This window comes from Somniosus microcephalus, chromosome 4 (assembly GCF_052327205.1).
Source record: "Somniosus microcephalus isolate GS21.2 chromosome 4, FLI_Smic_1.0, whole genome shotgun sequence".
Taxonomy (NCBI): Eukaryota; Metazoa; Chordata; class Chondrichthyes; order Squaliformes; family Somniosidae; genus Somniosus; species Somniosus microcephalus.
In genome coordinates, this window is record NC_140990.1 from 174,611,757 (window position 1) to 174,626,540 (window position 14,784).

The window sequence follows — 14,784 nt, forward strand, 5'->3', positions numbered from 1 at the left end:
CTTCTGAGATGGAGGTGAGAAGTGCTTTTGCATATTAGAGTGGCTTTCTAATAAGTTCAAGTTCAATGGCCCCCTTCCTTTTCCCAGGACTGTCGGATGAACCCATACATTCCGGATGACTGACAGTTCTTTTGTCACAGCCAACTGCCATGCATTCTCTGGAGTTTTAACAAACCAGTCCCCCACGCATCTGCACAGGGTGATCCCACCACAGGGAATGCACCCTCAGAAAAATACCATAAAGTCCACAAAAATATTCTCGACTGAGTCCATTCTTCAAACAGAGACTTTGCGATCTCTTCATGTGGCTGCTCCAGTTAAGGTTCTGGTCAATGGTGACCCCCAGGATGTTGATGGTGGGGGATTCGGTGATAGTAATGCCATTGAATGTCAAGGGGCGGTGTTTAGACTCTCGCTTGTTGGAGATAGTCATTGCCTGGCACTTCTGTGGCACGAATGTTACCTGTCACTTATCAGCCCAAGCCTAAACGTTGTCCAGGTCTTGTTGCATGCGGGCACGGACTGCTTCATTATCTGAGGAGTTGTGCAGTCATCAGCGAACATCCCCATTTCTGACTTTATGTTGGAGGGAAGGTCATTGATGAAGCAGCTGAAGATGGTTGGGCCTAGGACACTGCCCTGAGGAACTCCTGCAGTGATGTCCTGGGGCTGTGATGATTGACCTTCAACCACCACAGCCATCTTATATCTATATAGAACTGTCTATGTCTATCTGTCTGTCTGTCTGTCTATCTATCTGGCTATCTGTCTCTCTCTATCTCTATCTGTCTGCCTGTCTGTCTATCTCTCTGTCTGATTATCTATCTTTCTGTCTCTTTCTAACTCTCGCGCTCTCTATCTGTCTGTCTGTCTCTCAGTCTATCTCTGTATCTATCTGTCTGTCTGTCTCTCTCTCTGTCTATCTGTCTCTCTGCCTGTCTATCTATCTATCTGTCTGTCTGTCTGTCTCTCTCTCTGTCTATCTGTCTGTCTGTCTGTCTATCGCTACCTCTCTGTCTGTCTCTCTGTCTCTTTCTGTCTGTCTCTCTCTCTCTCGCTATCTATCTATCCACCCTTTTGAGAATGGCCAGCTGGTCAGTACAAATGTGACTTGTGGGGAATGAGGGGACACGAGAATTTACAGCTGCAGGTTCTAAATGGCCAGGAGTGAAATATCGACTTTTTCGTTATGTGGATCTGTTTATGCTTTCTGCCGAATTCTGAAGAGCCAAAGGAATTTATTTTGCTGAGTAGAGTTGCTTTGATGTGAGGACACCACAGCCTTGTTGTTCATGTTCTATGTTCACATACCAGGCTTGAGGGTCATCATGTGCAATTCAGACAATGGAGCCAATTCAGTTCAGGATCAAAGCAGCCAGATTGCTGGTTATATGGCGAGGTCTGTGTGCATTCACTGACATTGCAAATACAAGAGTTCAGAGAGAGAGAGAGAGAGAGAGAGAGGGAGATGCCAGAGAGAATGAATTCGGCTCATAACCAGAGACCTGCTCAGTATCTGGGTGAATGTTGATAATGCAAGGCCGTAACTACAACAAAGTTCACCTTTTATTTTATTTGTTCCTGGGATCTGGGCGTCGCTGGCAAGCCCAGCATTTATTACCCATCCCTAGTTGCCCTTGAGAAGGTGGTGGTGAGCTGCCTTCTTGAACCGCTGCAGTCCGTGTGGTGAAGGTAATCCCACAGTGCTGTTAGGGAGGGAGTTCCAGGATTTTGACCCAGCAATGATGAAGGAGCGGCGATATACTTCCAAGTCAGGATGGTGTGTTACTTGGAGGGGAACTTGGAGGTGGTGGTGTCCCCATGCGCCTGCTGCCCTTGTCCTTCGAGGTGGAAGAGGTCGCGGGTTTGGGAGATGCTGCCGAAGAAGCCTTGGCGAGTTGCTGCAGTCCATCTTGTAGATGGTACACACTGCAGCCACGGTGCGCCGGTGGTGGAGGGAGTGAATGTTTAAGGTGGTAGATGGGGTGCCCATCAAGTGGGCTGCTTTGTCCTGGATGGTGTTGAGCTTCTTGAGTGTTGTTGGAGCTGCACTCATCCAAGCAAGTGGAGAGTATTCCATCACACTCCTGACTTGTGCCTTGTAGATGGTGGAAAGGCTTTTGGGAGTCAGGAGGTGAGACACTCGCTGCAGAATACCTAGCCTCTGACCTGCTCTTGTTGCCATAGTATTTATGTGACTGGTCCAGTTAAGTTTCTGGTCAATGGTGACCCCCAGGATGTTGATGGTGGGGGATTCGGTGATGGTAATGCCGTTGAATGTCAAGAGGCGGAGGCTAGACTTTCTCTTGCTGGAGATAGTCATTGCCTGGCCCTTATGTGGCACGAATGTTACCTGCCACTTATCAGCCCAAGTCTGAATGTCGCCCAGGTCTTGCTGCATGTGGGCATGGACTGCTTCATTATCTGAGGAGTTGTGAATTGAACTGAACACTCTGCAATCACCAGCGAACATCCCCACTGATTGACCTACAACAACCACAACCATCTTCCTTTGTACCTGGTGTGACTCCAGCCAGTGGCCCGCCCCCCCCTCCCCTCCCCTCCCCCCTCCCTCCCCTCCCCATCCCTCCCCCCTCCCCCCTTCTCCCCACCGTTACTCCCTCCCTCCCCCCCTCTCCCCCCTCCCCTCCCCCCCTCCCTCCCTCCCCTCCCCTCCCCCTCCCCCCCCTCCCCTCCCTCCCCCCTCCCCACCCCCCCTCACATCTCTGGATTACTAGTCCAGTAACACTACCATTATGCTACCGTTCCCCTGACACTTGTTTTCCGATTGGTGCTTTGAAATAGTGTTGTGTGATACCCGAAATAAACGTGCCAATGGACGAAGAAATTCCTTTCTCTGTGTTCACTTTCGTGCATGAAACTTACCCACCCCCCACCCCCCCCGGCCATTTTAACACTGTGTTAACCAGTTTAGTTTAAATGGATTAAAATGGCTGGTAGAGGAGTTTCAGGTGAAGGATGTTAACCCATTTGTTACTAAAATCAGACAACGCAGGCCATCCATAGAAGAACAGGAGCATGAGATTCAGGGTACGAAGCTGATTGTGTCTGCCCATTCTACTGTGGTGTAAATTGAAAACAAATATTTTCAGATAGGGCAGCCTGGATGTTGTGTTGATAGGGTAAGGTATTAAGAAAGAAAAAAAATACTTGCATTTATATAGCGCCTTTCATGGCCTCAGACGTCCCAAAGCACTTTACAGCCATTGAAGTACTTTTGAAGTGTATGTAGGAAATGCAGCAGCCAATTTGTGCACAGCAAGGTCCCTCAGATAACAATGGGATAATGACCAGATAATGGCCCGTATTTTCCTATCGGAGGCTTCCTGCTTGCGGAGGCCTTCGATCTGGAAAAAATCTACGCCCTTGCCTGAGGGCTCCGGAGGACCAGACATTTCCGCTCCTGGGCCTCTCCACTACGAAATGCACAGGGCCCACGTATCCCGGGGGCGCAGGCGGTTCGCAAGCGTCCCTGGGATCACGTGGGCCATGGGGAGCCAATGGGAGAAGGGAATCCCCCTTCATACTTTTGACAGTTCTCTCAGCTTCGACCCGTCAAAAGTATGAATGAGGATCACTCCAAAAACACATCAAAACATTTAATAAATTTTTAAAAAACCTCACATTTTTAAAATTAGTACAAATTACATTAAATTAAATATTTTAAACAAAAATTTAATTTTTTGAAAAAAAAATTAAAGTTTTTTACGGGGCTAAAAATAAACTTACCATTTTAAAATTATAAATGAGTGAAAACATTAAAAAAAAAAACGTTTTAAATCTCTTATGCTGGCGTAATATTTTTAAGGGGTTTCAGCGGGCGGAGTTTCTGCAGAAAGCGGAACTCTCCACCCGCAGATGCCCTTCTTCAGGGCAGGCGTCCGATCTGTCAAGAGTATTCTTGACAGATCGGAAGTGCCGGTTTTCAGCGCACGCACTTCGCATGCCTGAAACCGGCACTTTCAAGGTCCCTATGGGTGTGTACACACCCGTAGGGATTGGAAAATACTGATGTTGATTGAGGGATAAGTATTGGCCAGGACACCAGGGAGAACTCCCCCGCTCTTCTTCAAATCGTGGGATCTTTTATGTCCACCTCGCGGGGCAGACCGGGCCTCGGCTTAGCGACTCATCCGAAAGACGGCGCCTCCGACTCAGCACTGCCCTGGAGTGCCAGCCTGGACTTTTGTGCTCAGGTCTCTGGAGTTGGATTTGAACCCACAATCTTCTGACTCGGAGGTAAGGTTTGCATTTTAAACACCGGCTGGAGAGGCTGGTTCCTGCACTTTGTCCTTCCCCCTTCAGGGGTTTTGGAGAGGAGGGACATTGAGTTTGGTGGCTGGGGTCTCGATCAAGCGGACTGCTGTGTCCTGGATGGGGTCGAGCCCCTTGAGTTTTGTTGGAGCTGCACCCATTGAGGCAGTATTCCATCACACTCCTCCCTTGAACCTTTGTAGAGGGGTGAGGAGGTGAATTAGTTGTTGCAGAGTATCCAACCACTGTTCCACTCTTGCAGCCTTGATTCTAATATATGGTTCATTTTACGGGCAAAGTGATGTACCCATTATTGGGGTGAAATTGCGCTGTGGGATATTAGCACGCAATGGCTTCACATGTTCAGATACAATTCTTTTGCCCGCTAAGATCGCACAGTGTGATTTCACTTCATGTGGTCAGTTGTACTCCTGGTGCTGAACCTCACATGATGGGAACCCATATTCCGAATTGTCCTGAGCTCATGAGAGTCGCTATATAAATGCAAGGTCTGTCTTTCTATAAGTTTACCTTCCTGTGAGCTTTCTCACTTGATACGGTCATGGCTGGAGGAATTTCTCGCTGCTAGCATCCGTCAGTCTCACCGAGAACGGGAGCCTTTAATTTTTGTTGCTGCTTTATGAGAAGAAAAAAAGAAATTGTCTAATCGCGTTTATTCCCCCATGTGTGTCCCCTGCTTTACCCTTGTGTTTCTGCTGATCTGATTGGCTAACTGTCTGTTTACCCAGTGTTCCACTCCTGTACCTGTCCTGTCCTCCTGTCTTGCAGATTTTCAAGGAGCAGCTGAACACCAGGGTCGTCCTGGTCGCCATGGAAACGTGGTCGGACAAGGACAAGATCGATGTGGGCCAGGACCCGATGCAGATCCTGCGCAGCTTCTCCAAGTACAGGCAGCAGTTCATGAGGGAGCAGGCCGACTCTGTCCAGCTGTTCTCGTGAGTTTCACAACAACAACTTGCATTCATACAGCACCTTTAACTCAGTAAGACGCCCCAAGGCGCTTCACAAGTGCGTAATCAAACCAAATTTGACACCAAGCCACAGAAGGAGATAGGAGAAATAAAAACAGAAAATGCTGGAAACACTCGGCAGGTAAGGCAGCATCCGTGGAGAGAGAAGCAGAGCTAACATTTCAGGTCGATGAGCTTTCGTCAGAGTTTTGATTTATGAAGAGTTCTGGCTGCTGTTCTTTGAGTGTATTGTTCTTGAGCACCTCAGCTAGGCTGACACTTCGGTGCAGTGCTGAGGGAGTGCTGCACTGTCGGAGGTGCCGTCTTTCAGATGAGCCATTAAACCAAGGGCCCCGTTTGCCTGTTCAGGTAGATGTAAGCGATCCCACGGCACTATTTCAAAGAAGAGCAGCGGAGCTTTTCCAGAACCCTGGCCAATATTTATCTTTCAACCAGCATCACTAAAACAGATTAACTGGTTATTTATTTCATTGCTTTTTGTGGGACCTTGCTGAAAGCTCGTCGACCTGAAACGTTAACTCTGTTTCTCGCTCCACAGATGCTGTCTGACCTGCTGAGTATTTCTAGCATTTTCTGTTTTTATTTCAGATTTCCAGCATCCGCAGTATTCTGCTTTTGTAAGGAGATATTAGGGCAGGTGACCAGAAGCTTGGCCAAAGAGGTTGGTTTTAAGGAGCGTCTTAAAGGAGGAGAGAGAGGCGGAGAGGTTTAAGGAGGGAATTCCAGAGCTTAGGGCCTAGACAGCTGAAGGCACGGCTGCCAATGGTGGAGTGAAGGAAATCGGGGATGCACAAGAGGCCAGAATTGGAGGAGTGCAGAGATCTCGGGGGTGGTGTAGGGCTGGAGGAGGTTACAGAGATAGGGAGGGGCGAGGCCATGGATGGATTTGAGCAAGAGGATGAGACTTTTAAATTTGAAGCATTACCGGACCGGGAGCCAGTGTAGGTCGCCGAGCACAGGGGTGATGGGTGAACAGGACTTGGTGCGAGTTAGGATACAGGCAGCAGAGTTTTGGATGAGCTGCAGTTTATGGAAGGTGGGAGATGGGAGGCCGGCCAGGAGAGCGAGTCTTCCAGGATTAAAGACTCAGGCAAAATAACTTAAATTACAAATATCTGTCTCCTGAAAACATCCGTTAACTGGGGCTAAAATAAACATTGCTAAATTCTACTGTAATCTCCTTTGTCTCTGAGCTTGAAGGAAAGCAATGTTTGAAATAGAAAATCAATACTTCACAAATAAAGAATTGTGGGATACCAGAAGTAGCTTTTATCTCTCTCTCTTCTCTCTCTCTATTCCCCCTCTCTCCATCTTCCTTCTAACCTTCTCACTATTAGTCCCCAACCCTTCACACCCACGCAAATGCCCTTTCATCCCCCTCTTCTGTCCCCCCTCTTTCCCCTTCACACACTATAACAAAATGGGCCAGGTCATAACTATCGGACCTTGTGAAACATGATAGAATTTCAGTTAAATATCAGGTGCCATACTGACTGCATTACAAAAGTATCTACAACAACAACAACTTTACAGTGCTTTTCCCGTAGTGAAATGGGTCCTCAGTTTAATGTCTCATCTGAAAGTCGACACCACCGTACTCGCTCAGTACTGCACTGGTGTGTCAGGCTAGATTCTGTGCTCAAGGGGGTAATTTTAACCCTCAGAACTGGGTGGGTTTGGTTCGGGTAGGCGGTTACAAAGTTAAAAAATCTGAAGCAGGAACCCACACCGCCCCGATCCCGCCCACTTTGCTTTTTGACGGAGGCGGGACGAGGGTTGGGTGATCAATCCGCTCGCAGGAGGCTGGACTGATGCTGAAACCTTTTAAAGCGGCTGCGCGCCTCCATTTTAACAGTGTTTCTATTTTTAACCACTGTCCACGGGTTTCCCGGGTCTCGCGAAACCGGCAGGTAAAAGGATTTAAGAAGGGCTGAATCCATACGGTAAACACCTTTACAGCACTGCTTGTGGGCCAGGAGGAGCCAGAGTGTTCTCTCCAGGCCCAACAAGCTAAACGTGTAAACCGCTACTCTGCATCCCCCCGCGCGATCGTACCACCCCAACCACCGTCTCTCCGCCCCCCCCCCCCAAATTTCCGCGATCTCTCCCACCACCCCACTAGAACCCCGACAGAGAGCTCTCCCTGCCTGCTGCTCTGCTCCGTCCTTCTGCTGCAGGCTTTCCTGCCTGACAGGCAGCCGGCCTGGTCAATCAGGCTGGCTGTCGGGTGGGAAACCTGGGGAAAAAATACAAAAACTTCCGGGTTTTCCGTCTGTGACTCCTTCGCCCCCCACCGAACACGCCTCCGAGATGATATCTGAGCCCAAGTGGCACTTGAACCCACAACCTTCTGACCCAGAGGCGTGAACCACTGAACCATGGCTAACACCTACCGCGTAGCATGATGGCCGGTAAAGAAGAGACTTTCTGTTCACAAGTGCTGTGTGGTGGCCTGGTCCTGCCAGTGGCATCAAGGACAGGCGTGACCCCATTGGATAGGTTGGTATGGTTGGATGTCAAGTAGATTACTCCCTCGTGTTGGTTCCTTTACCACCTGAAGCAGGTCCATATTGGCAGCTATCTCCTTCAGGACTCAGCTAGTTAGATCACTCCTGTGCTACTCATTCAGAAGACATTCTGTGCTCCTGCTTCCCTCAATACTTCCACAGTGGTGTTTAACATGGAGGAGTAGTTAGGGGCAGTGGATGGTAATTAGCAGGAGGTTGCCTTGGCCTTGTTTGACCTGAAGCCATAAGAGTTCCTGGGGTTGGAGTCAATGCCAATGAGGACCACATGCTCTTATACCAATATGCCCCCAGCTCTGGTGAGTCTAGGAGGGTTGGCTTGTAGATGTGACTTTTTTTTAATTCGTTCCTGGGATGTGGGCGTCGCTGGCAAGGCCAGCATTTATTGTCCATCCCTAGTTGCCCTCGAGAAGGTGGTGGTGAGCCGCCTTGAACCGCTGCAGTCCGTGTGGTGAAGGTATTCGCACAGTGCTGTTAGGGACGGAGTTCCAGGATTTTGTCCCAGCGACGATGAAGGAACAGCGATATACTTCCAAGTCAGGATGGTGTGTGACTTGGAGGATAACTTGTCCTTCTAGCTGGTAGAGGTCGCGGGTTTGGGAGGCGCTGCCGAAGAAGCCTTGGCGAGTTGCTGCAGTGCATCTTGTAGATGGTACACACTGCAGCCGCGGTGCGCCGGTGGTGGAGGGAGTGAATGTTTAAGGTGGTAGATGAGGTGCCAATCAAGTGGGCTGCTTTGTCCTGGATGGTTTCGAGCTTGTTGAGTGTTATTGGAGCTGCACTCATCCAGGCAAATGGAGAGTATTCCATTGCACTCCTGCCTTGCAGATGGTGGAAAGGCTTTGGAGAGTAAGGAGGTGAGACACTCGCCACAGAATATTCAGCCTCTGGCCTGCTCTTGCGGCTAAATTATTTATGTGGCTGGTCCAGTTAAATTTCTCGTCAATGTTGACTCTATTGGGGGATTCGGCGATGGTAATGCCGTTGAATGTCAAGGGGCGGTGGTTAGACTGTCGCTTGTTGGAGATGGTCATTGCCTGGCACTTGTGTGGCGCGAACTGCTTCATTATCTGAGGAGTTGCGATGGAACTGAACGCTGTGCAATCATCAGCGAACATCCCCACTTCTGATCTGAATTTCCCAGGTTTTTTCTCCCAAATTGGCCATTGGGTTTTTTATCTGGTTTTTCGCCTCTCCCGGGAGATCGCATGGGTTTGGGTGGGATGGAGAGTGAAAGTAGATTTGAGGTTAGGATCAGATCAGCCATGATCGTATTGAATGGCGGAGCAGGCTCGAGGGGCCGATTGGCCTACTCCTGCTCCTATTTCTTATGTTCTTATGTTATGTTCTTATGATGGAGGGCAGACCTGTGAGTATGACAGCATGGTGCTTGACTAGTCTATGGGACAGTTTTCCCAGCTTGTGCACCAGTCACCGGATGTCAGAGGACTTTGCAATTTCGACCGGGCTAAGATTGGAACAGCAGCAGGCCATTTTGAGTGTGGTGAGAATGTGGAACTCGCTACCACAAGGAATAGTTGAGGCGAACAGTATAGATGCATTTAAAGGGAAGTTAGATAAACACATGAGTGAGAAAGGAATAGAAGGATATGTTGATAAGGTGAGATGAAGTCGGGTGGGAGGAGGCTCGAGTGGAGTGAAACACCGGCACAGAGCATTTGGGCCCAATGGTCTGGTTCAGTGATTCTATGTACACCTGCACATAACAGTGGGAATGACAGAATAAGAATTGAATTATGCTTTGCTGCTTTCACGTCACTTCTAAATTTTTTTGCTTTCATTTCTATCTTGCTGCATTTGTGTTTTTCTTTTTAACAGGGGCACCACGTTTAAAAGCAGCATGGGCAGAATGGCTTTCTTTGGAGGTGTTTGCTCGCTGACACGAGGCGTTGGAGTGAATGAGGTACGACTTTCCAGAAATGTCTTCTGCTCACTCATTGTTGTCTAATACATCTACCTCAGTCTAATATCTTTGACTATAATCCAGGCTGCTACTCCAGTGTGGTACTGAGGGAGTGCTGCACGGTCGGAGGTGCTGCTTTTTTCGGATGAAACGTTAAACCGAGGCCCCGTCTGCCTTCTCAGGTGGACGTAAAAGATCCCAAGGCACTAGTCGAACAAGAGCAGGGGAGTTATCCCTGGTGACCTTACCAATGGCCCGGATTTTGCGTTTAGAATAACGGTGAGGCTAACAGCGCCCACCATTATTGTGGAGTAAATCGGACAGTAACTTCCGGAGTACATGCATTTAAATGCAGAATTCCAGAAGATGCTGTCCGAGATACCCTGCTCCTCCACAGACTCCGCTGTAACAGTCCTCGCCGGTAGATCTGGCACTGAAGTCGATGTAATGGCGTGAAATTGCGACACTTACCCACTAGTCACCCACTAAACATGGCAGAAAAAGCTAGGGCCAGTGCATTCAGATGTAAGTGAATTTTTAATGGCGTGGTAAGCAATGTTCCCCTAATTTTTTGTTGGGTGCGCGGCCCATTCACCGTTTCGCACACACACAAAATTTAACATTGGAAAAGCCAACTCTGGGCTGCGCGCAACCAGCAGAGGGCCGCACAGCTTAAAGGGACTGTTAATGATAAGTGATAATTACTGCCAAACAACCTCTCTGGCCCTGAAAATTTAATTTTATGTGTAGAGTCTCATTCCTTCAGAATTTAATTAGTATGGGAGATTTAAATAAAAATAATTTTTTTACTCTTTCTGTCTCTCTCTCTTTCCCTCTGTTTATTTCACTTTCTGTTTATGATTTAAATCTAATTTATACTTTCTGGCCCCGACATTGACAGGGCGGGTTTGGAGAGCGAGTGCGCGGAGTTTTGGCTGGGAAAACTGGCAGTCCAGATTTCCCCGCATACTATGGAGTTTTAACCTACAGCAGCTACTGGGAGTGTGGTGGGAGGGCGGAGGGTCTGATCCCCGATCCCAGGGTGGGGGGCGTCCAATCCCCGACACCGGGGCTCTTTGTATGGGAGGGTGGTCTGCTCCAAGGCAAGAGGGTAAGCTTGGAGGGCCATGGGGGGGGTGGGGGGAGCACTCCTGCTCCTCCTGGCCCCACAAGCAGTGCTGTAAAGGCACTTACCTTCTCCCCGAAGCTGTACTCGCTTCTCTTCAACTGCCGGGTTTCCCGAGGCCTGGGAAACTCGGCCGGCCAGGATTAAACCAGGGGCTGCCAGCCTGATTAAAATATTTAATAAGCTAATCCGCCTCCTGGGAGCGGGTTGGCTGCCCGCCCCTTGTCCTGCCTCCGTTAAACCTGGGATTGGGTGGGTTGGGGTCGTGTTTGTGATTTTTAAAGTTTTAACATCTCGCCTGTGATAAAAATGATAACATCCGGGAAGTTATGGCATCACTTCCTGTGAACTATGAACTATGAACTATGAACTGTGTACATACCTCACTTCCTGTAAATGTCACTTCCTGTTGGACTGGTATAAATACTGGTCTGTTCAGTATTGTAAGAGGCTTCTACCAGAGGCATGGTAAAGACCTCTCTTGTATATAGTGTGTTTATAAGTTACTTAAAGCTTACTTTAAAGTTACTTGATGGTAAGTCTCCTTTTTCTTACATCAATTTAAGTAACTTAGTATTTACACTGACAAATACTAGACCTTCAGACAAACTCGGAAGTTAAGGATCCAGGGAACCACCCATCATGGAGAAAATCCTTAGACCTATTCGTCTGGACTTGGACCCGAATACACCAGCAGCTGGCAGGGTATGGAAGCATTGGTATCGTACTTTTGAGAATTTTCTGGATGAATGTAAAGTGGATGCTCCTGCTAAATTGAAGATACTTGTCAATTATGTGACCCCAAAAGTGTTCGAATATGTTGATGACTGGGATAGTTACGAAGAGGTGATTCGGGCACTTAAGAAACTGTATGCGAAGACCCCAAATGAGGTCTATGCTAGACATCTACTGGCCACAGCCCGACAAGGGCCAGGGGAATCAATTGACGAATTCCTGCAAGAACTTCGCAGGCTCAGCGTAGATTGTAACTTTCAGGCAGCCTCAGCTGAACTGTACCGCCAAGAAATGATTCGTGATGCTTTCATCTGCGGGATTGCCTCTCCATTTATACGCCAGCGTCTACTAGAAAGTAAAACACTTGAGCTACAAAAAGCTTTTGACCTAGCTTGTTCACTGGATTTGGCAAAGAGAAATGCAGACCTCTATCAGCTGCCCAGATCTCGATCTGCTGCTGTAGCTGCAACCAGACAATTCAAGCGGTCTCAGGTGAACCCTATCATGGGGGAATCTAATTCTGATAATTCTGATGAAGAAGAGGAGGACGACCCCACTTTAGCAGCCTCTTGGCAATCTAGGAAGGAATGCTTCTTTTGTGGAGATGCTTTTCACCCTAGGAAAACCTGCCCTGCTCGCAATGCAATCTGCAGTTATTGCGGGAAAAAAGGACACTTTGCTAAAGTTTGCCTATCAAGGGCCTCTACGAGGGCCAATCCAGCTAAGGCCTACCGAACTGCCCCAATTAGGGCCTATCAAGATGCTCCAGCTAGGACCTATCAAGCTTCCTCTCGAGCTCTCTCCCGAAGAAGCACACCGAGAGTTTTAGCCACTCTCTGTGCAACGACACCAATTACAGCTGCTTGCCCACAGAACCTGTCTCAGGCAGCCACAAAAATTTCAATTAAAGGGCATACCTTAGATGCCTTAATTGACTCAGGAAGTACTGATAGTTTCATTAAGGAACAGATTGTTGCGAAATTGAAACTACATGTCTTCCCATCGGACCAGGCAATTGCGATGGCCCAGTCATCACTTAATACCAGAATCTCCGGCTTTTGTGTTGTTGATATGACACTTCATGGTCGTATGTATCCCTCCACCCGACTTTCGGTGCTCAAAGACTTATGTAGTGATCTCCTCTTAGGGCTGGACTTCCAAAAACAGCATAAGAAACTCACCATTGAGTTTGGTGGATCCAAACCCGGACTTACTATTTCTAATATACCATCTAAATTACCATTTTGTGCATTATCAGCAGCTTCACTTAATGAACCCTCATTATTTGCCAGTATTCCGCCTCAATGCCAACCGATAATAACGAAATCGCGGCGCTTTAATCAGGAAGACCAATCTTTTATTGCGGCTGAAATCTCTCGACTTCTAGCAGAGGATATCATTGAACCATGTTCGTCGCCCTGGCGGGCTCAAGTCGTCATTGTCAAGAACCCTCTAAAACCTCACAAACAGCGACTATGCATCGATTATTCGCAAACCATCAATCAATATACCGACTTGGACGCCTACCCATTGCCACGCATTGATGATATGGTTAATAAACTGGCCGAATACAAAGTGTTCTCAACTTATGATTTAAAAAGTGCCTATCATCAGTTACCCTTGAAGGTCTCAGATAAGCAGTACACAGCCTTTGAGGCTAATGGACGGCTGTACCAATTTCGTCGCCTCCCATTCGGGGTTACTAATGGAGTGGCTGTCTTTCAACGGGCAATGGATGGCCTGGTTAAGCAGGAAAACCTAAGGGACACTTTTCCCTATCTTGATAACATTACCATTGCAGGTCACGATCAACAGGAACACGACTCCAACCTCCAAAAATTTCGGGATGCCCTCCATCGCCGTAATTTGACCCTGAATGAATCCAAATCTGTTGAGTCGCAACCGACCATCAACATCCTTGGCTACTGCGTAGGCAATGGTATCATTAAGCCAGACCCAGAAAGACTTCGCCCGCTCCAAGAGCTCCCGTCACCTAAGAATCCGGCTTCTTTACGTCGGGCTCTCGGTCTGTTTGCATACTACGCTAAATGGATTCCTCATTTTTCGGACGAAATCCAACCCTTGCTGCATGCTAGATCATTTCCACTGGGAACAGCGGCTGTTGCAGCCTTTAACCTTCTCAAAAAACAGTTGGAGAAAGCGGCTCTTCACTCCATTGATGAGAATCTCCCTTTCGTGGTTGAATGTGATGCCTCGGAGGTGGCGATCTCGGCTACTCTGAATCAGGAAGGTCGTCCTGTAGCATTTATGTCCAGGACCTTACAAGGTGCCGAGCTACATTATCCTCCGGTTGAGAAAGAAGCCACAGCCATCATAGAGGCAGTACGGAAGTGGAACCATTTTCTAGCTCGCCAGCACTTTACGTTGATCACGGACCAACGATCAGTCGCCTTCATGCTCGATAATCGAAAACGAACCAAAATTAAGAATAATAAAATACAACTTTGGAGGATGGAACTGGCCTCTTTTGGTTATACCATTCTCTATCGGCCTGGCAAGGAGAATGTGGCCCCGGACACCCTCACACGGGCATTCTGCTCCACTATGTCATCCTCCACTCTCATGGATGTCCACAATGGTTTGTGTCATCCTGGTGTTACGCGCATGCTACATTTCGTACGATCACGGAATCTCCCTTTTTCCACTGGAGATGTAAAGAAAATATGCTCAGAATGCCGGCTTTGTGCGGAATTAAAACCTCAGTTCTTCCGCCCCTCAGATGGTATACTCATACATGCAACCCAACCGATGCAACGACTTAGCATCGATTTTAAGGGCCCAGTGCCCTCTTCAACTCGGAACACATATTTGCTCACCATGATCGACGAATATTCACGTTTTCCGTTTGCCTTCCCCTGCTCCAATATGCTGGCGTCCACAGTAATCTGCTGCCTTGAGCAGGTATTTTCTCTCTGTGGCATGCCGGCTTATATTCACTCAGATCGGGGTCCATCCTTTATGTCAAGGGAACTCAAGGACTACCTCTCAGAACGGGGAATTGCTACAAGCAAAACAACACCATACCATCCCATCGGAAATGGGCAGGTAGAGAGGTATAACGGTATCATCTGGAATTCCGTACGTCTCGCTTTAAGATCTCGGGGCCTACCAGACCAGCAATGGGAAACAGTGCTTCCGGATGCATTGCACTCTATACGGTCCCTGCTTTCTACAGCCACAAATACT

The 14,784-nt window shown here is 48.2% G+C and overlaps 1 protein-coding gene across 3 annotated transcripts in view; it reads left to right on the forward strand.

Moving 5' to 3' along the window:
* The window catches only part of LOC147119998 (disintegrin and metalloproteinase domain-containing protein 23-like), a 576,022-nt gene that overhangs the window by 121,180 nt on the left and 440,058 nt on the right, over nt 1-14,784 (forward strand). For all 3 annotated transcript variants that reach the window (XM_085985478.1, XM_085985479.1, XM_085985480.1), the window contains exons 11-12: nt 5,065-5,231; nt 9,632-9,716. In XM_085985478.1, the coding sequence (XP_085841604.1) occupies nt 5,065-5,231; nt 9,632-9,716 (252 nt within the window). The remainder of the gene's footprint in view (nt 1-5,064; nt 5,232-9,631; nt 9,717-14,784) is intronic.